Source organism: Tamandua tetradactyla, chromosome 3, assembly GCF_023851605.1.
Source record: "Tamandua tetradactyla isolate mTamTet1 chromosome 3, mTamTet1.pri, whole genome shotgun sequence".
Lineage (NCBI taxonomy): Eukaryota > Metazoa > Chordata > Mammalia > Pilosa > Myrmecophagidae > Tamandua > Tamandua tetradactyla.
The window spans coordinates 185,013,615-185,040,344 of NC_135329.1; the positions used below are offsets into that span (position 1 = coordinate 185,013,615).

At 34.9% G+C, this 26,730-nt stretch overlaps 1 protein-coding gene across 32 annotated transcripts in view; it reads left to right on the top strand.

The window, feature by feature from the left end:
- MAP2 (microtubule associated protein 2) overlaps nt 1–26,730 on the top strand; it is a 331,538-nt gene that overhangs the window by 263,489 nt on the left and 41,319 nt on the right. For 27 of the 32 annotated variants that reach the window (XM_077154924.1, XM_077154920.1, XM_077154931.1 and 24 more), the window contains 2 exons: nt 16,926–17,039; nt 19,208–19,285. In XM_077154924.1, the coding sequence (XP_077011039.1) occupies nt 16,926–17,039; nt 19,208–19,285 (192 nt within the window). The remainder of the gene's footprint in view (nt 1–16,925; nt 17,040–19,207; nt 19,286–26,730) is intronic. The other 5 variants (XM_077154929.1, XM_077154940.1, XM_077154943.1 and 2 more) reach the window with 1 other exon arrangement.

The window sequence follows — 26,730 nt, forward strand, 5'->3', positions numbered from 1 at the left end:
AGATATAAATCCTTCCCCAAGGATGTCACTTTCTTCTTTATTAATTCCCATAAACAAGGTCAAATGATATATGAATCACTGTCATCACATCTCCTCCCTGGTTCCTTCCTACGTCAAATGGGCTTATGTAACCAAGGGTCTTGCCTTGTTCTCCCTGGTCCACTCTTTCTAACATCCACCTTCAGTTCTGGGTTGTAAGAACTTTTGTCTGCTTATCTTGGATCTTATGCATGAGACCTTTACGGGAAGAGGCAGGGAATGCTGAAAGGCAATAATCCAGCAACATGTTCAATTGCACTTCTCAGCTTGCTTTTCTTTATTTTGTCCCTTTCCTTACAATGCAAAATCAGTCCTCAGAAAGGTAGATAGAATCATTTTCTCACCAATAGCGTGATTTTTGATGCCTTAAGATTTTTTCTTATATTTGCTCACTAAAATGTCCTTTATAGAAGCCATGCCTCAAGAAGCATGAAAAAGAAATGAAAAACAATTTATTATAATGTGACAATGGTAGTCATTTAAAAATTATTTTTCAAAGCATGATAAATTACTGTAAAGGCTATAATAATCCCTTATTCTGTTTTAATTTCCTTATCTTTATTCAAAAAAGCAAGAGGAGTGCATTTTGGCCCTCACAGAATTCCAACTCTACATGACAATTAGAAACCAGACATTGGGTCCAAACTCATATTAGAGTTTATATCAAGATAACATTGTGTGTCTTATAAAAAGGCAGAAAGGTTCATTTGTAAAACTTGTAAGTAGTACACCATTATTGAAAGTAGAAAATTTAAAAAACATCTGTAAGTGACATTTTAAGGACATGGAAAGCAATTATATTTCTGTAATCACTGGGCATCTGACTTGGCAGTGCAGCTGTTTTTTACTTAATATGTTTCCCCTTTATCTAGTATATCAAATTTTATCATTATATGTCTATGAGTCATTATATGACATTTGAATTTAGCACTTTCTGATAGCAAAAACAGGGTTGGCAAGCAAATTACTAGTTCTGTGTCTCTGACCTCATTCTGAAAACCTCTTTGTTTCATTCTTACTCACTTTTCATCTATGGAGAGGACAAGATTTTTTCATTTCTATTCATCCCTCAAGTATTGCTCAAAGAGCTATCATATAAATATTTTAAAATAAACTTTGTAATAAATGTAACTTTTAATATTTCACAATTCCATACTATTTTTCAGTTTATAAAGGACAGCCACATCTTTTACCAAATTTCATCTTCTCAGGACTTACGTAAGAATATCTGTCATTGTTTTCTTCATATCACATGTAAGAAAACTAAGACACAAAATGGTTAAGTAACTTTCCCGGAGTTACACAGCAAGAAGTTGTGGAAGCTGAGTTGAGAACACGGTGCTTATAAAGCCAGTCCGACTTTTCTTTCTTCTGAACTACCCTACTCACAAGAGGTAGCATGGGATTTTCTCTATAGTTTATTATTTACTTGGTTTTATACCTGTTGCTGGTTGTGAAAACTTCCAGGACTCTTCCTAACGAGAGTGTGTTTTTGTGCCTCTTGGAATTAATTTTACAAATTCACAATTTGTACCTCATTAAAAAACTCTGCTGGTATTTGCTATTTTTTGTCTTGGTTATGGATAACCTCACAGAAAACTGGAAGGGACCAGTAAAATGACTTCTGAAGCTCTTCCCTTTGCAGATTTAGTCCCTATCCAAAATTTGCATGCACACTACCAGAATCCAGGTCCCCTGCCTTATAGACTCTCTACCAACCCCCCTGCCACATTCTGAAAAACACAGCTAGTTGCAGCAGTTCTTAATTACAGCCCAAGAGCACAATTCATCTATTGAACAGCTGCCACATTCATGTAACTTAAAGTGTTACAGAAAATCAGAATTTCATTCCCAGTTTTCAGCGTGAGTGGTTCTGAGATGTTTTGAGATGCCAGAGCATTGAAATGTGTTTTGGTGATTTTGACGCTTTGAATACTAGTAAGAAAAGCAAAGTACATTTTAAAGTGCAGTTACCTCTTTGAGTATTCAGTACACTCCTGACCATTTCCAAGGGTCCCATGTTTCCTCAGTGTTCTGGGTGTGCTCTCCTGGTCTGCTCCCTACCGTAGTGGTCAGATCTGTAAAGTTCTTCCAGGTTAAACATGTCACTTTTCAGAGCTTTTCAATGGAGTTTCATCTTCTAAACCCTTCTCCTACACTTGAACATCCACATAACTCAAGCAGCCATCAGAATAATCTACTCAGATATATGTTTATTGTTGCCGCAGTTTTAACTTTAAACTTGGAAACACAGGATGAAGGAAAAGTTGGACATCTCTCATGTGCAAAAATCTGAATTTGCCTTTAAGCCTCCGTATGTTTCCTTTTACGGTCTTCAGAAATTCTAACCTGCCTTTTCTTACTTCTCCCATTCTCCCATTTCCATTCCTAGATTTGAGATCCAGAATCCCATTAAAACCCAGCATTCCATTAAAATATGACATATTATAAATATATGTACTAGAGCAAAATATACAGTCATTTTTCCTGCAAAGTGACAAGCCATCCACACCACCCCCCAAGGCAAATAAACAAGCTGGCCTGACACTACAAGAGCGTGCAGATTTTCCTTTCTTTTTGTTGCCATGCCAACCACTCATTGCTCTGGCTGTGATTTCCCTGAGCTCTGCAGAGAGAGGAGTATGCAGAGCAGAGTTATTTAGCATTCAAGGATAGATCTGCAGAACACCACACAGCCTCACTGCGAAGCTTCTGGGCCTGGCAGCGCTGACCGATGAGGACAGAGAATGGGGATCTTTTCAGTGTTTTCATTTACAAGGTTAGGCATCTGGGGCTAGAAAGCAAAAAAAAGACAAGGATTGATAGAAAATGCAGTTGTGCGAGGTATTTGTCACATTTGCTTCGTCTTATTGTGGTATTTTTACCAGATGAAGCAGATTGTGGGTATCAGTTTCAAACATAACAAATGCTTGTCTTGTTGGCAAATAGAAGGATTTGAACCTAATTTAGTCATATCTTACATGGACACTATAAGAAAGAATTGCATCTCTTGCTCTTGGTTTGGTAAGGTATATGATTGAATTTAGCATGTATTGCCAGCTAGAGCTGTTTATGAATTATAGATTGGAAGAAAAGACAAGCAGGGGCCAGATAGAGTTTTTGTTTGTATGTTTAAATGTGTAGTTATAGGGTAACTCTTCCAATTGAAAAATAAGAAGACACTTCCAGTCTATCTCTGTTCTTTAGCTGAAATCTTAAAGTAGGATAAAATTGTCTTAAACCAGTAATTCTAAATCAGAATTTGAGGAAAACCTGTTTTCTCTAGACCTGTTTTAATTAAACCCTATGACTCAACAAATTAAAACATGATTTTATTCCTTAGAATTTTAATTGCCTACAAACACTTCAAGTTGTGAAGAGCAGGGCTCTAACACAATATGATATGATATTTTAAATCTAAGATTAATTTGCATACACATTTACTCCTTTATATGTTCTTCTAGAAAATTCCTCCCATGCGCTTGTAGAAATCAGTCTCAGCTCTTTATTGTCTTGGTTCGTGCTAATGACAGAACAGCATCACTAATGCTGGAAGTATTTCATTAGAATCTTTGATGCATTGACATTTTGAAAAATTATTTTATTGAACTTGGGTTTTTATAAGGGCAACCAATTCGAGTTAAGAATAGTTCAGACCTATTTGTAAAAATTATTCTGTCTGGTTTGTTTTTAAATGTAAATATTTACTTATTATGTTTTTTTGTTTGAAGTTCCTCTTGATCTTATATTTTCCAAGATCTAGTCAGGTTTTCTCTTAATATGCTGTTATGTTTGTTCATCATATTTTTCTTTAAATATATTCTAATTTGTTGAGATTATAAAATCTCCGATTAGGGAAAAATTCTCTAAACAGGCATAAAACCTTTTTAAAAATTATATTGAAGCTGATGAAAAATTGTCAGTCATGGAACCAAGTCTTTCTAGATTCATTTTTGGACTGTCTAAACCATTGATTTGGTCAAGATTATGCACAGCCTTTATCTGTCCCTTGTTATATTTCCAAAAATTCTCTCCTCACGCAAAAAAAAAGAGAGAAAACTTTAATAGTGATTTTAAACAAATAGATGCTCAACTATCTTGAGAATGTAGTCATCATCAAGCAATACTGTATTGTTTCAAAAAGGGTAACATGTTTATGTTGATTATGTTGCTTGCATGGGAATGAGAAAGTAAATCTTTGCCAATGTATACCAAATGCCACATTGAGTTTTGGCTTTCAGTTTCACTTCATTGCTATTTGGCAGTAAGTAGACTGGAGAGTACCTAGCAGTCATCCATCCTCCCTCTTTGCTCCACAAGCTACTGAAATAAACTGACTCTGCTTCAGTGGACCAAGCCTTTTTCTCTTCCTCCCATTTCCGTCACACTTCACTGCTCCTTAGCACATTATATGAAGCACGTGCTTTGACTGTCAGGGAAATATGAAAATTCATATCAGGAATGGATGAACAGAACAACTGGTGCTGCATTGCAGACCTGATAGTTTAAGTATTATCTGCCTGGGCATTATGAGTCCTGAGGGAACACTGAACCACTTGCCTGCTCACCGTGTAGCTCGTCTCACAGAATGAGTCACTGTTCAGCAGCATTCGGGGAAAATACAATTCAAAAAACTGGCTAAGCTGATAGGGAAAGAAAGAGGAGAGCATCTATCCTAGGGTCCCATTCAAATTTTAAGGAATATCCAAATGCTATGTGGTTATTAGAACTCTTAAATGAAAGTACAATGCCCATTTTTCCTTAAATATTCCCTTCTTTTAGGTTATACAAATATCATGCATATTTATGATTGATTTTGGGAATACTCAAAACTTAAGAAGATTCAAGGCAAAATTAAAATAAGGAATTAAGATTCAGAGATACATTACCCTTAACAGAGGTGATTTGGCATTCAACACCCTGAAAATTAAACCGAAGTTTTTCAGTCCAAGTTTTCTATATGGAAACCTAGGTTAATGTGGTCCTGGAATATGAGCTCTTCTGATTCCTATATTAGCCAGCTCCAACATTGAATGGTCAGTCCTTCAATTGAATTAAAAATCTCCCTTTATGCAGAACAAATTGCATTTTGCAGTACAAATCCGGCATGGTTTCATTCACATGCAGTATTGTACAAGTGATGAAAAACATTTGAAAAGGTAGATACCCTATAGGAGTGGTCCTCAGAATTCCACAATCAAAGGTGGAGAGATGGTGGCAATTTTATTCTTTCAAATAAATCTCTTCCTCTTCTGAGCATCTTTATTGACATCTTCCTAATAGCACTGATCACATTGAATATTTTATTGAAGTTTCTTATCACTTGTTTTATCCACTTTGTTAAGTTGTTGAGTGCCTTGGAGGTAGATGCTGTGTTTTGTTTATCTTCAAATTCCTCCTGGTATATAATGCAGTGCTTATTTTCTATAATGGATGCTAATAAATATTTTTTAATTAATATAAAAAAAGGATACAATTAGTATCCTTGCTCATTTTTGAGAATAGAAATCACGCAAACAAAATGGTGCTGCAAAAATTATACCACAGTGTAAGCAATGCATTTGTGGGAAAGATTGTGTTAGAAAGAAATAATGGAAATAAAGGTGTGAATATAGACAAACTATCAGAGGGGGCTAGATTTGAAGTTAAGACTGTAGATCTGTTGTCTAGAACAGAGAAGAATTAAGCAGGAATCATGGGCATAGTGTAGTGAAGAGGTTGATGTGGAAAGATGTAATAGAAGGTTTGAAGTGGCCTGAAAGTGAGAGTGAGAGCTTGAAGCGAAGAAAATGTATTTTTGACTTAAGATAGCAGTCAGACATTTAACGGGAGATATTTTCTCGATAATGAAAATTACTGAACTGGAAAGAACATGAAAAGTGAGAGTAAATGACCTTTCTAAGAGGCATATGTAATCTAACAGCTAAGAAACACATGGATATTCAATAACTTTTCATGTCCATTCCTACAAAATTGACCTCAAGGTAATAGTAGACCTCCATTGAAAATGCCACTGAAATATCCTGGAAACAGAACTCTGAAAGTCATGTTCTTTTTTGATCTTCTGGCTATGGGTAAGGATTGCTTCACTCTGTTAGGTCAAGAGCTCAAGCAAATGTTGTTTGTGACACATGGACAATCTAAATCTTAAAACAAATGGATGTTTTAAGTCATAGATTTAATTATTCTCCTTTAAAAAAGTATACCATATTGTCTCAGAGAAATATGTTTCCTATTTTTGGAGGTCAGCCTGAAGGAAAATATCACGAATAACCTTTATTCTCTATTTACGACTTAGGTTCTATAAAATGATTTGCAAATAACAAGTCTTTTTGTAGTAAACAGTATTTTCATATTGAATAAAAAGGGGAATTTATACATTAAAGATGTTTTATTTCAATTAAATACATTTCTCAAGTTTATTTTAAAAAATAAATGTATATGCTGATGTATAATTTTCTCTCCTTTTGATATAGTAAAATGAAAGATGTTCCCATTTACTTTTTCTTATTTTAATCATTATTTCAGATTTTGAAGGAATTTCTTCTCCGAGGAGGAATGTATAATAATAATAGACTACTGTTACTTTTATAAGCAATTTTAAATATTAATCAATATGTTGGATACCTTTTTTATTTCATATTGGGTATTAATATCCTTTATCTTAAAGTCCAAGTACATTTTTCTCTTCCTTTAAAAATTGGCTTCAAGTTGTTTTCTTCATCCACTTGCAAAATAGAGTTATGTGACTAAAAGCACTGAAAACACTGGAATAACCATGCTTTTCTCAGGGCATTCTTGGAATGCAAATACTGACTTAGGAAAAAAGGGCTTTTCTCAAAAACTTGCACCGATTTGATCTAAATCATAAAACATGTAAGATATTTTCTCCGAGCCAGTTCTCACCTAAGTCTTATAAAACTTTATTACAGTTAAAAAGAAGCGGAGAATTGCATTTGAAGCAAATACGTATGTCATTTCAAAATTTACATTTTAGGAGAAGAAATTCATTATTTGGGATAACAGTGGTTTCCTGCCCTCTTGAAAATATCTGCCATTCTGCTTAAGAAAAATATAATGTTTGAAATGCTATATGAACCACTACCTTTAATTTGCACATGTGATCCAAATATAACATTGAAAAACTCCTCAAGAACTTGGCTGATTTGGGACACAGGTTTCCTTTCTAGTTGGGTTTTACTGTTAAAGGGTAAAATCCTACCTAAGAATTTGCCATCTTAGGACTGGAATCACTAGATATGGTGAATTAATTTTTACATATATGGAGAAAAAATTCCCTATTTAATTTTTTAAAGTAAATTTTAAAATAATTAGTATTTCTTTAACTCTAGAAATGCTCGGGTCCGTTTCTCAAATAATGGTAAGTTTTAACTCTCCCTTGTGTTCTGTGATATGCCTGAATGTGGAAGAACTATTTATAAATGCAAAGTATTTTTCTTCACCAGATCTGTCATTAAAAATTATTTTGGAAAATCTGTTGGATTAAAATGTTGCAGTGTATCTTTTCTATTTCTCTATAACATTTTGAGTAGGATGCTTAAATTAATATGATGATTGAATTAGCAGTTGATTTTTTCATCCTTTAACATTTGATAGCTTTCTTCTTGCTGTCAGATCAAGTCATTCCTGCCCCTTTGTTTCATGTTGCATTTCAGAACTACCCCATAAAAAGCAGCAGAAACCAGAGCTTTGCTGGTTTCAAGAGGTTTTTACTTTTGCAACAAACTCATTTTATATGAAAATAGACCCAAACTATAAACTCTCAGTAAACATTTTTAAGAAGTCAGGAATCTCTAAAATATGGGAAGGAGTGATTGACAGAATAGCAAGGGAAAGGAAAACAAATCAGAGAAACCAAGATATTTTCAGGCCTATCCTTAAAACCAGGAATTAGTAAACCTCTTCATGATAAGGACTACAGTACATGAAATATTAAAACTGTAATTTCATTTTGAAAAAAAAGTACAAATCCTGATTTAGAAGTTTTCCTTAGATGTCAGGAAAAAGATAATGTATGTTTTTATATATTGCCATAATAAGTAGAATTTTCATTGCCTTGTTTTACTAAAAACATTTCCAGACCTTTTTCATGAAATCTGATTTTCCATATCCTCAGAAAGTCCCATGTATGTTCTAGTTTGCTAGCTGCCGAAATGCAAAATACCAGAAACAGAATGGCATTTAAAAAGGGGAATTTAGTAAGTTGCTAGCTTACAGTTCTAAGGCTGAAAAAATGTCCCAATTAAAACAAGTCTATAGAAATGTCCAATCAAAGGCATCCAGGGAAAGATACCTTGGTTCAAGAAGGCTGATGAAATTCACAGTTTCTCTCTCAGGTGGAAGGGCATATGGTAAACACTGATCAACTGATCTGTTGAGTTTTAATTTTAATTCAACAGATCAATCTCTGGGATATTTTCTAAAGTAGGATTTTTATGTCATTTGCAAATTTCTGAAGATAGTTTTGAAATTACTATTAGGTTGTTTCTTGTTTCTCTTGCATAGTAAACCTTTTCTCTCTCTTGGTTGGAGAATAATTCATTTAACAATACTCTCCATGGGATACATTTATCAATTTAGAACATAAAAGAAACGTCTTTTATGCTAGAAGAGTTTTGGCATAAAGACATTTTTAAAACTTCTATAAATGTCTTTGATTTTTTTGTCATTTTAGCATCAAAATACAAATATAACATTGGACTTGGCATTTCCTTTCCCACTTAAAATAAAATGACCTTGCAAACTCTCATGGTTTTGCTACTCAGAGCTTTTGGCAAAAATCTTTAACTATCATTTGTTTTACTCATTTGGCCTTTTTTCAGTGAAGGCTTCCTCCTTACCTTGCGTTCTAGTTTGCTAGCTGCCAGAATGCAACACACCAGAGACGGATTGGCTTTTAATAAAAGGGGATTTATTTTGTTAGGTCTTCAGAGGAAAGGCAGCTAACTTCCCACTGAGGCTCTTTCTTACGTGGAAGGCACAGGATGGTCTCTGCTGGTCTTCTCTCCAGGCGCCTGGGTTCCAACAACTTTCCCCGGGATGACTTCTTTCTCCATCTCCAAAGGCCTGGGCTGAGCTGCAAGTGCTGATGAGGAATGCTGAGCTGCTTGACTGTGCTACCTTGTGCTCTCTCATTTAAGCACCAGCCAATTAAGTCAAATGTCACTCATTGCAACAGACACACCTCCTAGCCGACTGCAGATGTAATTAGCAACAGATGAGGTTCACGTACCATTGGCTTATGTCCGTAGCAACAAAACTAGGTATGCTCACCTGGCCAAGTTGACAACTGAATCTAACTAACAAACCTTGTGTTGCAGCTGAGCTTTTGTTTGATGAAAATTATTAAAAAATAATAGAGGGATGACTCAAAAGTATACCTCTCTTCTCGATTTTCTTTTTTATTCACCATAGGTTTTTCAGTTTTTTTATAATTCCGTAGTGTAACTAAATCCATTGCACCTTCCCTATAAGTTTATTGAAACATGCTTCTCTAGTTTAAATCATTCCGTTAAAATTTGAAGATTGTAAGAAATTACCGAGTGCATCTGTTAGTGACTTAAAGTCTGCCATGTCCCTTCAGATGCCATAAAAAGAATATTTGTAGACAACATTTTACATAGTACAAAAGGTCAAAAATAAAATAGGCATTTATAGAAGATGGGCAATCACTTGTTGAAAGTATTCATCATTCCTGAGTGACTTGCTAAGAACAAAGCAGAAAAGACTGATGTTTTATGCTGCTATTTGCACATCCACTCTTAGAAACATGTTAGGACAGGTTTAAGCAATCTGTAATTATGCGAAACTCTTGTTGGTCATCTGTTGATTAAATGTACCCTATGATCTATTGTGAACAAAGTGCTTTTCCCATCATATGGTTCCTACATTTCCCTGTACTTCTAGATCACAAGGCCTCTGAAGATTTACTTAAGTTATGCTAGGGATGAGATGAAGCAAACAAATGTCAGTTAGCTGGTGGTATCATAACAAAACATGTAGTTCTTCCTAGAAGAAAGATCTGAGTTTACAATGGTAACTAGTACAGACTATTTGTGATATATAGAGCTTAAAGTTCATGATGTCTTCTAGAGCCACTTTTCGGGATCTAGAATATTTTTCCATTTTTCCATCATTTCCCCTTGTCACAGCATCCTAGGTTTTTGCAGCAGTAGAAGCTTTAATTTCTCCATATGAAACTGTGATCCTTGTGCTCAAGTTGCTTGAGGTACCCAAATAAAGGAGAGACTTTAAAAACAGAGGGAGGCCTTGTTCATATACTATATTGTTTCTCTATACACACACACACTATATTTTTATAGTTTGTTTACCCCACAGCTACTCTTTCTAAGGATGGATTTATTTGTTTCTTGTTTTGTTGCTATTTCATCTTCCCATTAATGTTATTAATAATGCCTCACTCAGTCTACATTCCTTGGCAGTATGTTTCAAGACATAATACAGAATATAATCCAATTTCTCACAAGTCTACAAGGAGCAGTGCAGTTGCAATGGTTTTTTTAAAAATTCAAAACTGAGTGTTTCAAGGCTCCAAAAACATTGTCGATTCCCTCAGTGCCTTAATGATTATATTCATCTTACTGGTATTAAAACAATTTGAAATATTCAAGGGAGCATATTCCCCCCCAAATTTTTCTTTCTTAAAGTTAATTTAAGATGAATAAAACATTACATCTTTACTTATTAATATTTAGTATTTGAGATACAGATAACATAAGTATGTACAGATTGCTATGTTAAAACCAACTCCACCTTCACTACCAAACCCTTTAACTAGAACAAGATAATTCAGTTTCTTTTAACTAAAACAGCTTAAAACTGAATTGGGACTATATTCACTTACTGTGTTTCTTCTGCTTGAATGTGTTTTTCCTGTTTCTGCTGGGGCCTTGAAATTAGCAGCAAAATGTTTCATATGGTACCATTTCTGATCTGTCCTTTTCTAATTACTTTGATTCCATATATAGTATCCATAACCTCAGGTATTCATCATCTGATACTCTTCTTAATTTATAAAACTTTCCCCCTTGACTAAGCTAAATGCCTCTGTTCAAGCACTAAAGACCTCATTTGAGTACATTATAGAGCAATCTACATAGAGTTGTGGTATGAAAAAAAAGAGGGAAATTCTTCTACAGTCATATACTATACACCTAATCCTAGCCCAACCAGGTCACAAATGCATTTCAGAAGAGGAGCATAAGAGAGTAGCTAGTGACTAGATCAACCCAAATCCATGGCCACTATTAGAAAATCTTAAAAACTGAAAGCAAAATCTTGTTTGCCAGAAGATTAGCCCCTTCAAACAATTTATATGTAAAAGCAATTTACCTTATTCATATCTGTATCCTGTATAATGATTATTATCCATATCCGTTATCTATTATCTAGTATATAGTAGGTACAAAATAGATTCTCTTAAATTTAAGTACCTGCCAGAACCAAGCTTTGTGGAATCATAATTTTTTCCTTAAATGCATTTTTCTCCTTAGACTAACTTTCTCTCAAGTGCATCTCCCCCTATAAAGTAAATCCATCCCTGATTTAATCAGTAAATCTGTGGAATAAAAAACTGATAAGCAGAGCCCTGCAGCTGCAGCGTTGGCCAAGATGGCTCTTTAAGATCAATAGGAGACTGCCTAGGGAGAGACCAATGCTGGCCTCATTTGTGAATGCAGAGGTTCCAGGGAAACAGGCAAACAAAAAAAGCAATCTTCTCTTTTAATCTCTTTCATTACAAGTTGATTACAGGAAATAGTTTCAGAGGAGCCATTTACTCTCCAAATTAAGCAAGGAGTAGAAGCAAGGAACTTTTTTTTTCCCCCCCAGTTTTAGGAATTTATCTAGAGTGTTTTTCTAGCAGAGAGAGCCCTTGGAACTCCAGTGCTTTCCTTGTTGACTCGTTTCCATCAGCAGCAGCAATTAGCATCGGTTTCCTAGGCAACCATTCTGTACCCTACTGAGAAAAACCTTTTCTTGACAGCAGCGTTGTCTAAAACTGTTTTGTTTTCCTTCTTTCACAAGCATATGGTAGGCTTACCTGTCATTTCTTTTAACACAGCATTATTATTCTGAAAAGCAGAAACATTCACTGGCTTTTATATTATATATGGTTGAATTTACTGTCAAGGTCTCTTCTCTCTTAAGAAGAATCTGAAAGAAATCAACAAAAATATGTTTCTGGGCATTGCCAACTTACTTGGATTTCTTGTTACAAGTCTAATTAGTGAACCTTTGCATGTTCAAGTAATCACAGCTGGTCCTGATGAAAACCAAAAAGGTATGCATTCAAAAGCAAACTTCTGTGTATACCAACAAAATCTATTTCTCAGAAGTGAGCTGGGATTTTCCCAGGCTCCTGAGAATATTTCAACCCCATTGTTTACATAGTAAATCTACCAAGCAATATTGATAGATTAATATAACAAAATTAAATAAGTTAAAAATATATGCTAAAACCAGAGCTGAAACTGTCTGAAAAAAATTGACATTAGGACTGAAAAAAATTGATGTGATAAATACTGTGACCATAACAGCATGGCAAGAGTTTAGCAAAAATCAGCATCGTGGGGAAAAAATCAGAGGGTTGCAGTAGTTATAAATGTTGACTATTATGGTATTATAGAGGAATAAATTTTACTTTAAGTATATTTTATCTTTTCAGTTTAAATAAAGAGTGTCAGGAACTTGTGTGTGAGACAGAGGCCCTGCATTCAAACAAGGTGGTACTCATTGGGGAAAATGGCAGTATCATCTCAATGTAAGGCAAATGTGTTCAGCTTTTACCTACGTTTTGTCAATCAAATTATGATCATAGACTTATAGAATAACAGCCAGAGTGATTAAAGCAGTGATAAATATTTTATGTAAGCATTTGTTATATATTATTTCATTTCATTGTCACAACATGCTAAAAGATGAATACCATTTTCAATCCACTTTTCCAGTGGGGAATCTGAAGCTTAGAGAAATTAAGTCACTTGACTGGGTGTTTTGCTTTGTTTTGTTTTTTAACTTGACTGGGTCTTACAGTGAAGAGATGGAGGCAGAATTTGAACCCAGGTTTTCTGACACCAGACCCTAATCTTATATAAAATATGTGTAGTACACTGATGTACATCAAAGCGGTATTTCCAGAAGACCATAGGTTTCCTTTGTCCGTTATTTTGTTAGTTTTCTCATCTGGAAAATGTGTTATTATGTGGATTAAATAATAATAACAAGAAATAAAAGTTCTAGTGCAACAATTTGTTTAATAACCTTGTATTACAATATGATGTTGATTTTTTTTTCATTACTTGGGTGAAATATTAGTTAACATGAGACTTTTTGGGTATTATTAAGTAGCCTCCTGTGGATGAGAGTATGTCTCAGTTAATTTCTTATGCCTGTTTATTTCCTGTGTATTTTTTCCACTGATACATTTCCTAAATACTGAGAAAAAATATTTTTCCCAGAATTCAAATCACCCACCAAGAATTAGTTTGATACTCTTTTCCGAATACCAGCCTTCATCTCTGTTGCACAGAAGTTTTCAAGACAGACATCCCTTTTTACCTGTAGATATTTACCTATATAGCGATGATCCATTAGAATTTATTGCTCTGTTCCTTGAGCTGGATAATTAAAATTCTTTATTCTTAAATCAATCAATCATAATCTTGGAGACTCTGAGACAAATTTGTTTAGAATAAATTACTTTTAATGTTCTCTCTCCAACTGATTTGCAGGTAGATCCACCTACTAGATTGGTTCTAAGTTTTCGTTCGTTTTGATTAGACATGGCATGGCTTTACAACCATGGAAAGCAATGAGACTTGTGGGAACTATCTCATGGCCATGTTTGCACTACTAATAAAATAATAGCACATCCATATCCAAAGAGTGGGCATAAGATTTTCTCTGCAATGTGAAAGCTAGTGCTAGCTAATTACATTGAAATCTTGATAATAATAGGAGAGAGAAGAGAAATGCATATCATACACACTCCTTAGCTAAGATAATTTTTAACATTAACTAGAAAATGTTCCCTAAAAAATGTTAAAAGTTCTAAAGAAATATAATTGAGCCTTTCAGAATTTCAGATTACAGTAAGCAATCATGTTTTCAGTTGTGCAGATCAAGGTTGCCTTTTAATTATGTACAAATGAATAACAATTCACCAATGTATGTGTTTTCTAGATTTATCTGTAATCTTCTGAACAGCTCTAAGTCCTATTCATAAATTTACACAAATATTGTTTGGAAGGAAAATCACAAAAACTGATTTAGAGTAAGATTTAGGAAAAGAAACAAGGAGGTAAAAAATTAGACATTGAAAATTAAAATAGTCTAATATCTTAGCTCAAAGAGAATTTTTCATGTTATTTATTGTTCCCAGAAATAGATAGGGGTTATGCCTTTTGGATCACTGTCTAGAACACTGTCCAGAATTGGGACTTAACTTGCAGGGATCTGGAGCAGAAGGAAGCCCAGGACCTTCATAACCAGGGAAGTGAGTATGAAACTTGAAAAGATATAACAGAGAATATTTAGCTTCCTCATGGTTTTAGCCAGGACAAAGCACTGACCTCCAACATTAACACAGATTACAGCGGATTAACTGGTTTCTCATAGTAGTAGTAATAATTGCCTAGGATAGCTGGACCCTTACTGCATCACTGTTGCCATTTCTTTAAAATAGAATTATGAAGAAAAAAGACCCAGAAGAATGTATGACTAGGAGAAAATAAAGGCACTAGGTGAAGAATTGTTTGATTGAATTTTTTCTGAGTTCCTTTATGTGCCAGGCCTATTATTAAAATTCATGTTAGTGCCCATAATATGTACTATAAAAAACTGTGATCCTCTACATAAATTGAAAGATATGATAGATAAGTAGATGAATGATAGGTAGGTGAATGGATGGGTGAATGAACGGATGGATGGAAGCACTTAGCAAATATTTGTAGAAGAATGAATAAATTACTTGTACAATCACACACACATAGCCATTAAATTTTCATTTTTATGGGTCTGATTTGACTGCCTTCCCTTGTCTTCCATGTGGGTTTGGCACACTTATCATTAATCTTCCCTGAACTTTACCCGAGCCCTGTCACAGGGCTATACTGAGGAAACTCACCCAGGAATTGTGCTGATTAGGGCTCACCTTCATTCTTTTCTCATTAGCCCTCAATATTTAAATCGATTCTCCATTGTGTCAAAATTACTGTGAGTACAATGACAGAGCAAAGGCTGTATTGCTCAGTTATAATTTGTGCAGATAAACCAACAGATACTTGTATTAATTTTATTGGATAATCTTCCCAATTTTAAAAGAATTAGTACATGTAAAGGACTCTTAGACCGTGGAAAATTCATCAGACACTATACAAAATTCTGAGATCCCTATTTGAGAAATATTGTTCAAAACAAATAAAATATTCATCTTTTCAAGGTAAATTATCTATTACAATATCTAACATGTACTTCAAGATATATAAGTAGATAGGAAGAAAGAGAGCGGAGAGGATAGATGATATAGATATAAATTTATTTCTGGTAAACATCTTGTTCAAGTGTGGTCAGTCATTTGTTGCATATCCCAAAATATAATCAGGAGTAGCAGTAGTATTCTTTAGAAAGATAGGCAGGTCTGAAAGCGGGTATATTTCCTTGCATTCATACCATTAAAAGATTTCATGTATTTCCATATGACTGTAAGAGTCAGGATTTTTTTCTCATTCCTCCTTCTGTTCTTCTGCTTATGAGAAAGACCATTGCAGTAGTCAAGAAACCTGGGTTCCAGTCCTAGTTTGCCTCCATCAGCTGTGTGAATTTGGACACATCTCATAACCATACCCAGCTTTTGTTTCCTTATCTATGGAATGAGAGGATTAGACAAAATCTTCTCTAAAAGCTCTTTAGCTGTAAAATTATGTGATGCTATGAATTGAATTGTGAAGGATAAAGCTTCTTTATACGTTAATCTAAGTTGTTTTTTATCTCTAAAGACTTTTTGCATTTTTTTGTTGATGAGCTGTCACACATCATTTCCTTGATATTTTCTTGACTAGGTTATATAAAATTAGCATTGATAATTCCAGTGGAAGCCATTTCAGGTCAAAACTAGTTATCTGGCGTCTCACAGACTGATCATTTTTAGGACAGATCCATATTTTTAATGAAACTATTGCACTGACAAGATGAGTAAATATCAAATTTAAAAAACATCTACTCTATCTAGAAAAGTAGCAGCTCCTTAAAAAGAGGCCATCTGATATGTCATTACCATGATTTCATTCAAATTTTATCTGCCCAAGTTTTTCATAATCTGTCTGTGTGTGAGTAATGCTGGTCCTTCACAGATGAGCATTCTGAGGATCTGCTTCAGCTTTTAAACCATGATATTCCTGCAAAGCCAATTAGAATGACATTTTTCTAGAATCCTGTAAGAAAACTAAACAACGTATTTCAAGTTAAATCCAAAATAAATCCTCTCTTCTCTCTTTGAATTTATTTTAAAAGCTACAAAAAATGTATTGTTTCAGTTTGTGTAAGCAGCTTTTTTTTCCCAAGAAATTGTCATACAAAATTATTTTTCTTTAGTGCTGTTTTCATTTTGTTAGCTCTAAGATTGTCAGTTTCTTTCTGTTTTCTTCATTTGGGGCGGGGGGGGGTATAACAATATAGAAGTTTATACTTTATCTACAGTATTTTGAAAAATCAATTGTACTTTTTTGGGGGAAGACAGCAAAAATGAAATTCTGGTCCATTACGTATACATCGGATTACTTTTGCTCCTTGCTTCTGGTTTTGGACTTCTCATGACTATATTTTCTTTTGTAACTATTTTATTTCAGAGGAAGTGTCTGCAAGGATAGTTCAAGTAGTCACAGCTGAGGCTGTAGCTGTCCTGAAAGGCGAGCAAGAGAAGGAAGCGCAGCCTAAGGATCAGCCTGCACCTCTGCCTTTAGGTAAATGAGAAAGCCGTGCCTTGATCGCTGAATAGTCTCCACATTGAAATCTAGGTCCTTGCATTTATCATTCATCAAACATCTTTCTTGGGTTATATTGGAATCTGTTTGCACCTTTATCAACAGGCTAATTGTGGTATTTGGGTAGTCTTTTGGGTGACATGCTTATAGTTAGACTTCTCCCCTAAGTCACCCATAATTTATCATTTTCCAGAGCCCTATAGATAGCTATTATAAAAATAAAGCCACTACATTTTTATTGTATGACTCAATCCATAAGGAACATATGCTGATATTTTAATTGGCAATGATTGGTTTTCTTTGTGGGTTTTGGTGAATGATTGTCTGTACTAGTCTTCTTTGGGTCTCCAAAAACTGGCCATACAAAACTTATAGGGAGAGCTTTGCTAGATTCATCAGTGACTTTGTATCCAACATGAGGTACTTATCTATACTTGGTTCATTGACTCACATAAGGCTCCCAGGTAGCACTGCCCTCTACCTGGGTCACAAGTCGAATAACCTCTCAGGCCTGCCTGGTAGGTAGTACCTGCTTGGCAAGGAAAACCCTCTTGACCAAAGGCTATCTACTTGATAGATAATAGAAAGACAGATACTTAGATAGAAAGATAAAGGCATAGATAGGTAGATAGACAGATATGAATGAATATGTATATATATAAACATGCAAAGATCAGGAAAAGAAACTCTCATGGGCAGGCCATGATGGCTCCGGGTTTGATTCCTGGTGCCTGCCCATGCAAAAAAAGAAAAGAAACTCTCTTTGGTTCAATATATATGTTTATTTTACAAGGCATATATAACCAATTCATAGAAAGGTAGAGTTTTAAGGCCTAAAAAGAGTACATATCCATTTTTTTCTATAATTTGTCCTAGATATTTGATTTTTCTGGTCAGTGTTCCTGCAATTGTCTATTAAAAAAGGTTCAGTACAAAATATTATGCCCGCCCAGGATACTAATTTAAAATGTGCTCAGTATTTTCCATGAAATGTACTTTGACTGTTAAAGGATGGTTTTTCCCTTAAAAAGAAGGGAAAAATTAGCTTATCTAAAACTTTAATCTTTATTCTCCTGTGGACTTCTAGCCTTTCAAATAAAAGAAATCTTTTTTAATTTTTTAATTTTTAATTTGAAACCTTAGTATATGCCATGCTTAAGCCCACAGGACAGAGAAAGTAAAAAGTCATATGTCAGATGATACGATGGTGACTCAGTGGCAGAGTTCTCGCTTGCCATGCTGGAGACCCAGGTTTGATTCCCCATGTCTGCCCATGCAAAAAAAAAAAGTCACCTGTCATCAGAAAGGCCTCTACTAGCTGCTTCATAAAACTGAAATCCAAATAATCTCTAAAACAGATTTAACCATGGCTATGAATGATAAAGATTTCTTTTTAAATACCTTACCCTGATACAAGGGGTCATAAAAAAGGTAAGTATCTTGATGAGAGCTGACTGTGAATGAATTGTATCTTTTAGAACCTTTCTCTTCAGTCCTTTGTATGCAGTGCCAAGTCCAGAAGATGGTTCAGCTCCCACTAGTCCATGGTTTCTGTCTGAAGGTTGCCACAGGCTGTGACTGCTTCAGTTTTTCTTTTCTGAGAATAATTATAAAAGAATGGCTTAACATTAGACTTAGTGGACAAGATTGTTTAAAAACATATGCCACCTAAAATAACTGTGAATGATCATGGTAAGGATCTGAATGATTGCTTTTAGATCAAGAGGTTGAATAATAGAGAGTTAGAATATTCTGTCAGTTAGTCAAATCAAATCCTAACTAAAATGTTTACCTGGGTGTCTTTGGATAAGGTAAAAAAGTACAGGTAAGCAATATTTTGTTAATTGAACAGGCAGAAACAAATTGGTGGGATTAATGATAGAATTTTATCAGGCATCGCTTATCTGTTTCTGTGCAGAAAACAAAATGCTTTGGCAACATTAAGTGCCTTTTTTTCTTTTGAGGTTTTCAAAAGAAATATGTGAATCGGGTAATGGGACAAAAGATAAGAAAAGTGCAGCTTACTGCTGAGCCTCTCCCTGAATTCCACGGAGAGGTCTTTTTACAGATGGCAGAACTGCTTACATGTCTACTGGCCTAATAGAAATAATCGTTATATCTTATTTTTTTCACTGTTTGATCTTTAGCAGTTGAAGACACAGCTAATCTGCCTCCTTCTCCACCCCCATCACCAGCTTCAGAACAGACAGTCACAGTAGAGGAAGGTAAGGCCTATTGGACTTTTCAAGGTTTGTCTTCTGATAAAGGGAAAATGAACTTCATTATACAAGGACTGGGCAACAGTATGAGTTAGTCTGAGACTCAGCTGTAGAGATGTCTTTCAAATAGTCAGACAGAAACAAAGGGCTTAAATAAATGTGTAGTCACTTTTCTACATAAAATCAGAACTAGAAGAATAGGGTGAATAAAAAGGGAAATATCTGCTTGATAAAGGAAAAGATAATGTTGCTTTTAAATTGCTAGAATAGCCACAGAGAACTCTTTTAACAGAATGTTTTGACATAGAAAACATAAGATAATTTTTGTTATCTCTCTTAAGTAACTGAATGAAAATAAAAAGATATGTTATCCCTCATTATAGTAGGAATCAGATTTATTAATTGTCTCTGTTTTGTTCAACATTTCAAGCCCTATTCCAGGGCCTCGCCCATATCAAACTCTCAGTAAATATTTAGTGAATAAATGAAGAAGCTATTGAATAAATATGATAAGAAAGCATTGAGCTGGAAGCTGATATCATAGGCTTTTTTCTTGCTGTCACCTGTTAATTGTCTATGAATCTATTTTTGCATTTACTCAGCACAGAATGCCGTGTCAGCTTTTCACTTCTCATTGATAAAGAAAAAAGATGCCTTTGAAGAGTATTTATTCAGAATTTGAAATGAAAGTCACTATTTAAGACTAAATTATTACTTAAATATTTAAGACTAAATTATTACTTAAATGCATTTGGTTTGAGAATTATAGGAAAAAGCAGAGTAGAGTTAGAGCTCAAGTGTTGCCTCTACATAATTTATTTTCATATACCAAAGTCAGATTTTTAATATTATTCCATTTCATTTGTTTCTTTCTTTGTTTTTCCTTTTTTGTCACTTAAGAGATTATTTTACTGTGTTCAAGTTGAATAAGGTAATTATCACAAGATTAGTTGCCTTTTTATAATTTGTCATTAGGTTTATTTAAAATCTTCTTTAATTTTCCAAATGTAAAAATCTAAATTATTGAACTATATACCACCAAGTCTAAGATAATTTATTTTCACAAACAGATTTATAAATCTAAACTTTTTGTTTTTGGTGATGTTTTGTTTTTCTTAAATTCATGAGTGTTTTTCTAAATTGTTGCCTAAAATAATGTTGAACAAACTAAATTATTCTAAGGAATAAAATAAAAATTATTCTAAGGAATAAAATAAAATTTGAGGACTGTAATATAACTAATTGTTACTTAATTCCCTTAAAAGTATGGCTTGACCTTTTTATTTATAGATTTGAAAGATTCTTTTTGGCTTTATGTTTGTCTGTTCATCTGGCAGGTCTTTATTGAGCACCTAATGTTCCAGGCACTCTAAATTCTGTACAAACAAAACAGACATGACTCCTGCTTTGAAGGAATACACTGTCTGTTGGAGAACAGAAATTCAAAATATATTTACAAATGACTTCAGATTAAATTAAACATTGGAAAGGAAAAGAAAAGGGTGCTTTAAGAAAAAACAAGGGAAATCTTGTTTTATTGGATGATTAGGAATGGTTAATTCTCTCAGGTAGTAACATTTCAGCTGAGCCCAGAAGCTTAAGAGTTGACCAAGCAAAAATGGAGGAAACGGGCATTTGGGGGCAGGGTGACCAAGATGTACAAGGCCATGGAGGTGGGCAAGAGTATAAAGCATTCTAGTAATTGAAAGAGGCCCATGGCTAAAGGGCCATGAGAAAGGGTTAGAGGAGTGAAGGAAGTTGAGAGGAGACCATAGCCTGCTGGGTTCAGGAACATGGTTTTCTCTGCTGAGTCAGTCTTACATGACAGTTGTATTTCTCTCAGGCCATTGAAAATATTTCTGAGCCGATACGTAAAGCATTTCAAGTGTCAGAAAGTCCTCTGAAGCCACAGAGGGCTATGATATTGACAGATCTAGCTGCTCTAAAAGCCTCTTTGAGGTCAAATAATTGATTCTTCTTATTCTTCTATGGAAATTGAAGTAGGACAGGAAGAAATAGGGTCTTCTCATCCATCTGAGAATTTGCCCAGCCAGTTTTGTGGAGAGTAACACAATGGATATAATGAAAAAATATATATAGCATATAGAATAACTTCTGCACTTCAGTAACTTAGGTGTCATTTCCAGAGTAACTGTTTTCTTATATTTCAGGATTGTTTTCTCCAAGCTATCCCAATATATTGTGAGAAAATGTCAGCTCATTTCCTCTAGAAAGTAATTTGAAGACATTAACATTTTTCAAACCAAACTTGTATTTTTATTGAACTATATTTTCTTCCTTCAAAAAAGCATTAAAAAATATGAAAACGTAATGATCTGCTTTTAAAAGGATAACTGTTTTTTGAGTTTTGTGAAAAATATATATTTAAAACAAACTCTGCCTGATTGACTTAAAGACCAGGTAATATTCTCATTTTATATATGTGAATGATGTGTGGTTTAGTCAATCCAACTAGCCTCTATCCCTTTTTTTAAACAAGAGTTAAATTATATGCAACAAATATTTTTTGAATAACCAGTTCAGTTTGGTCTGAAAATAAATTAGTGACATATCACAAAGCAGGATTACAAACCAACTGATTTGCAAAGAGCCAACCAAAATTCCATTAAGGTATATCTCATAACAGATCAGATGGAAAGAGAGCTGTTAGGTTTCTTTGCCTTTTAGAAGGGATTATTTACTATTCTCATCATACCCTAAAAGCAGTTTTAATCTAAGGACGACAATAATTGCCTCACAGTTTGAACCTTTTATACTAATGTAAGAGTTCTTGGATTAAACTGAGTAATTTGATGGTTTGAGGATATGATGACTTTTTAAATAATTATCACATTTTTAATGCTATTCTTTCTCAAAGGGGAAGCCTGAAACCTTCCTCTAAAAAAAGTTAAGATGTTAATTACTATCATGCATGAATATTCATTTAGTGTAATTAAAGTAATATTAATAATTCCCAGAATGTATTCTTATTCTGGGAGATATTTACAAAGGATTTTGATGCAAAAAGTAAACCAGTAGCACACATAGAAAGGAAATGGTACAGTAAATCAATACTGTACTAAAGTTATAATGTTTTTATATTAACCACCTTTTTCTTTTTGGCCTAATCATAATAGTTGGATTGAACTGTTAGAATATGGAAGCATGTGCAAGAACAATGGAATCATCTGAAAACAGAATCAGGGATCCTTCTGCCCTCTTAGGTTTGCTCCAGAATTCTAGAGTGGTGTGTACCTGTGTCATGATGTGACATAATACTTGCTAATGTGAAAGCAATTTTCACTCCATATAATTCTGTGGCAGCAAATACAGCTGGCAAACTGAAGAGTCCTCAGTTGAAAGTTTGCTGAACAGAAAGGGCTTAAAGAGGGAGGGAGCTATCTAAGTGGAGCCAGCTACCTTTGGTTTACACTGTGAGGTAGAAGCTCTGATGCTGTGGCAGGCAAAATCTCTGAATTGCTGCTGCCCCACAAGGTAGAGTCTCTAGGAAAAGTGACTACTCATTTGTACCAAAGGCAGCTGGCATAGAAAGGCTGGGTTTTGAGTGGCTAACCTTACTTTAACCCAGTAGAAATTTTCAAATGCTGTTAAAAAAAAAAAGTCTGAATGAAAGCGAATTAGGGAAAATTTATTCCATCCATTGAAACTAGGTAATCTTCAATTTTGAAGATTATATTTATGTGAAAGGAAACCATGCAAAGTCCAGGGTTTGTAAAGCTATCCCGCCCTTTACTGTCACCTTATTAAGTGAAATAGAATATTTTCTGGCAAAAGCAGGTTCCCTAAAATCATGTGTACTTACAACGAAATCAATCCTTCCCTTAACCAAGCTATGGTTATGAAATAATTCCACTTTTTATAAATCTCTGAACTCTAATGTGGGTGGATGTGTTAAATGAAGGGAAAGTGCAAAGGTACTTGACAATTTGTCTTAGTGTGCTGAAGTCAAAGATGCTAACCTTCGGAGTTGGCATTGTGCTTAGATCTTTCACAGAGATGTTCTCATTTAATCCTCCCAGAAATTTACAGAGATTATTTACTCCCACTTCTTGCCCAGGATGTCATTGGTAATAAGTGGCTTATCCAGAATTCAAATCCAAATCTAAGTCCTTGTAACCATAACCCCACTGCTTCCCTAAAGGTACCTCTTAACAAGGTTCTTATTGCGAGACTATAAAAGTGAAGTTATTTCCAAATGAGAACTTTTTGTTACAAACTCGTCAACTAATTTTCTTTCTCCTAACCACCTCTAAAAAAATCTGTATATGTCCCACCTCCCTGGACAACCACCCTACTCAACTCTGTAGCAATGAGTATCTAGTATCTCTTGTCATTGGACTTAGCTAGACATGATCTCCTCTGAGCATAGTTTCCCTGGCACATCTTTGGGGCTTGTAATGTAGATGGACTGCAGGCTCATAGGTCCTGTGAAGTACATACAGCGCATAGTACCGAGGAGGACTGGGCTTGGGCTTCGCCAGACTTTTTGATATTGCCACTGCTCAGAGCTACACAGATTCTACAGAGAAGCTGCATTTCTACTGGAGACCTTCAAATTTTCATTGTTTTTTGACTAAAGTTTTTAGAATAGAAAACACTGTTTCTTTGAAATGTTTTAAATCTGAAGCAGGGCTCTGGGCTTTTTTTTTTTGGCATTTCAGACTTTTGAAAAGAGCAACAAAAGAAAAAGGAGGCCAAAATCTTCTAAAGGTTATAAACTACTAGCCTTTAAACTACTAGCCTACAGCTTTAAGTTATTTAGTTTTTTACTATAGTTGGCTCCACCTCCCAGGAAATAAATGCTGAAAAGCAGAGAGCAGAACACCCCATTTTCATTTATGGATTGTTCATACAATCTATTAAACATATTAGAAGTTTTGTAAGTAACTTGAATAAACAGGAGTATACAGCCTCAGTGAGCCGCTGGGAAATAGGAATGGTTGGGACATAAGCAAGGGCTTATGATTCAGCCAGTGTTGTAGAAAAAATTTTGGCCAATTATCTGCTCAGCTGAAAAATCGTGCCGAGTTGAACTAAAAATATCAAACATAATTTTAAGCTTCTACTATCCCATGATATAATAAGCATCGTGGTTGAGAAAGTTCTGAGCACCCATCCAGAAACAACTTCCATGGAAGCATCAGGAAATAATGAGTTCAAAGGATTAAAAGTATTCTTTCTACAAAATGTTATTTTAATATCTCTGTGACTTCAGACTTATTTCCAGATGTCAGCACTTGGTTGTTGAAACAAAGTTACTGCCCTAAATATGCAGTGCATTTTCAAATTAATGTTATAATTCTATCTCTTTAAATTCTGAATGAAATTTTAAACCATGCAGATAGATATTTCAGACTTTGCTCTTATTGAAAGTTATGAAAATTTTAAATTATTTATATAAGTAAATAGTGTTTAGCAAATTTAGTAACCTGCCCTGTAGGCCAGAGATTGAGTGTCTACACCCTCTTCAGAAGCCAAATATTGTTCATTGCCAGAGTCTTTAAAACTCCTTGAGCTTATTCTTATATAAATAAAAGTCCAAGTGTTAGGCAGGATGATCTACAGTTATGCTTTTAAGTAGATATATTTCAGTGATGGTGAATTAAAAGCCAAGACACAAGAAAGGACAGAAATGAGAATTATTCCTTTAGCATTTCAATGAGAAATGAACCATAGGGGGCTTGAAACATGAAAATAGAAAAGAGCCAGTGGTACAAATGAAACTGCATAGAACAAAGCCTTTTTTAATCTGAAGACTTCTCTATAAATTATGAGCTAATTGCATCTCTATTAAGCATTCAGAAGAGATCCAAAGCATGAGAAAACAATTCTATATTATTAGAGACTTTCCTAAAACTATAGACTTCCACCATCCTGCAAATGACAAAGTGTTCTCCAAAATGATGCCCAAACTACTTCATTATCCTAATATCCAAGGAAAGATTTATGTTGACTGTACCTCCTCATCAAGGCAGAAAAGGAGAATAATGTATTGTAGAGTTTTCATAACAGGATTGAAATAATTTTTTTCCTGGTTAAAGTCTTTAACTAAAAATCAGTTAACCAAACTGTTATTTATTTTGAGCATCCTTGATTATTATGATTGTGTTTCAAACAGGACTATTTCCCCTGTCATTTACAGGCATCAGTTCCTAACAACTTTCTTCTTTTTAACTTACAAATATATTGCTGTAAACATACAAAAAATTAATCTTTTTGAGACCATTTGTTCCAAAGAATGCATTTGTTTTGTAATTCTTTGTCTCTATTTCAATCTTACGTTGTTTTTTTTTATTTGTCTGAGGAGAATTTATAGATAAGTTCTGTGATCCAATAGGTGTATCAATGCCTTTGATTCACTTAGATCAATGACAAGGTTGCTTAAGGGGTAGTTTAAATTCAGTGGCTACCGAAGCATGAAACATTCACTTTCTCCCATTCTCCACGGGCTTGGTCTTGCTGATTCCCACGCTGTGCCGCTTCTGTGACCCTTTGTGTCCCTGTGCAGTTTGTCTCGTCTGTCTGATCTTGTGTCTGTCTTGTCCAGTTCTCCCTGCAGTTTCTTCCTGTGTGTCTGTTTGTAGATGAAGGGGCTGAGGATCAAGTGGGTCCTCTACACAGGTTCCCCAGCCACGAACCTGCCACCAGCGGGGAGAGGCGTAGACTCCTCGCCCCTTCCATTTCGGTGTCTGTGCCTGATGATGAGCCTTACAATTCCGATGAGGAATACTATGAGCACCCCTTGTTCAGCTCAGAATGGACTGCCTCTAGGGGGCTCCCCAGTGTCACAGCGCAGAGTGCAGAGGCCCACTTAGGCCAGGAGAAAGGTGAACCCAGCATGGTCCCCTTTTGCTCCTCCCCCCCCAGCCTGCAGCTTTAACCACATGCATCATACCAAGTGTTCCTTCATAAGCGGGTCGGAAGGGAGAAGGAGCCAGTTTTTTCCACATGAAAGTGAAGTCCCTATAAAGGTTGTGTCCATCCAAATGCCTCAACAAATGATCTGAAAGTAGCCTTGCTTGAGGCAAGTGAGCATTCCTTTTTCTATATCCATGCTTCTGAGAAGGAAAGAGGAAAAAAAAAAAGGAAAAGAAAAAACAGGAAGCAAAAAAAGTCCAGTTCAAGTCAAAAAAACAAATGACTCCTTTCTGTTCTCCTACAAGTAAGTCAGGGAAGAACAAACTTTCTCTTATCCAAACCTAAGAAGATGACCCTGAATATTACTTTTTTCCCCTCCTTGGATATGTAACTTTACCAGGACCACACTTAAATACAGTTAGTCCTCTTTTTAGTGCTGTGTTAAAACTATAGCTCTTTAAAAGATAAACATTGAATAATCTGTTTAGGGCAGAATAAATATTCTGGAATGAATTTATTTCTCCAAATCCCTTAATCATCTGCAGAAATTACAGAGGCTTTCCCTGGTAACT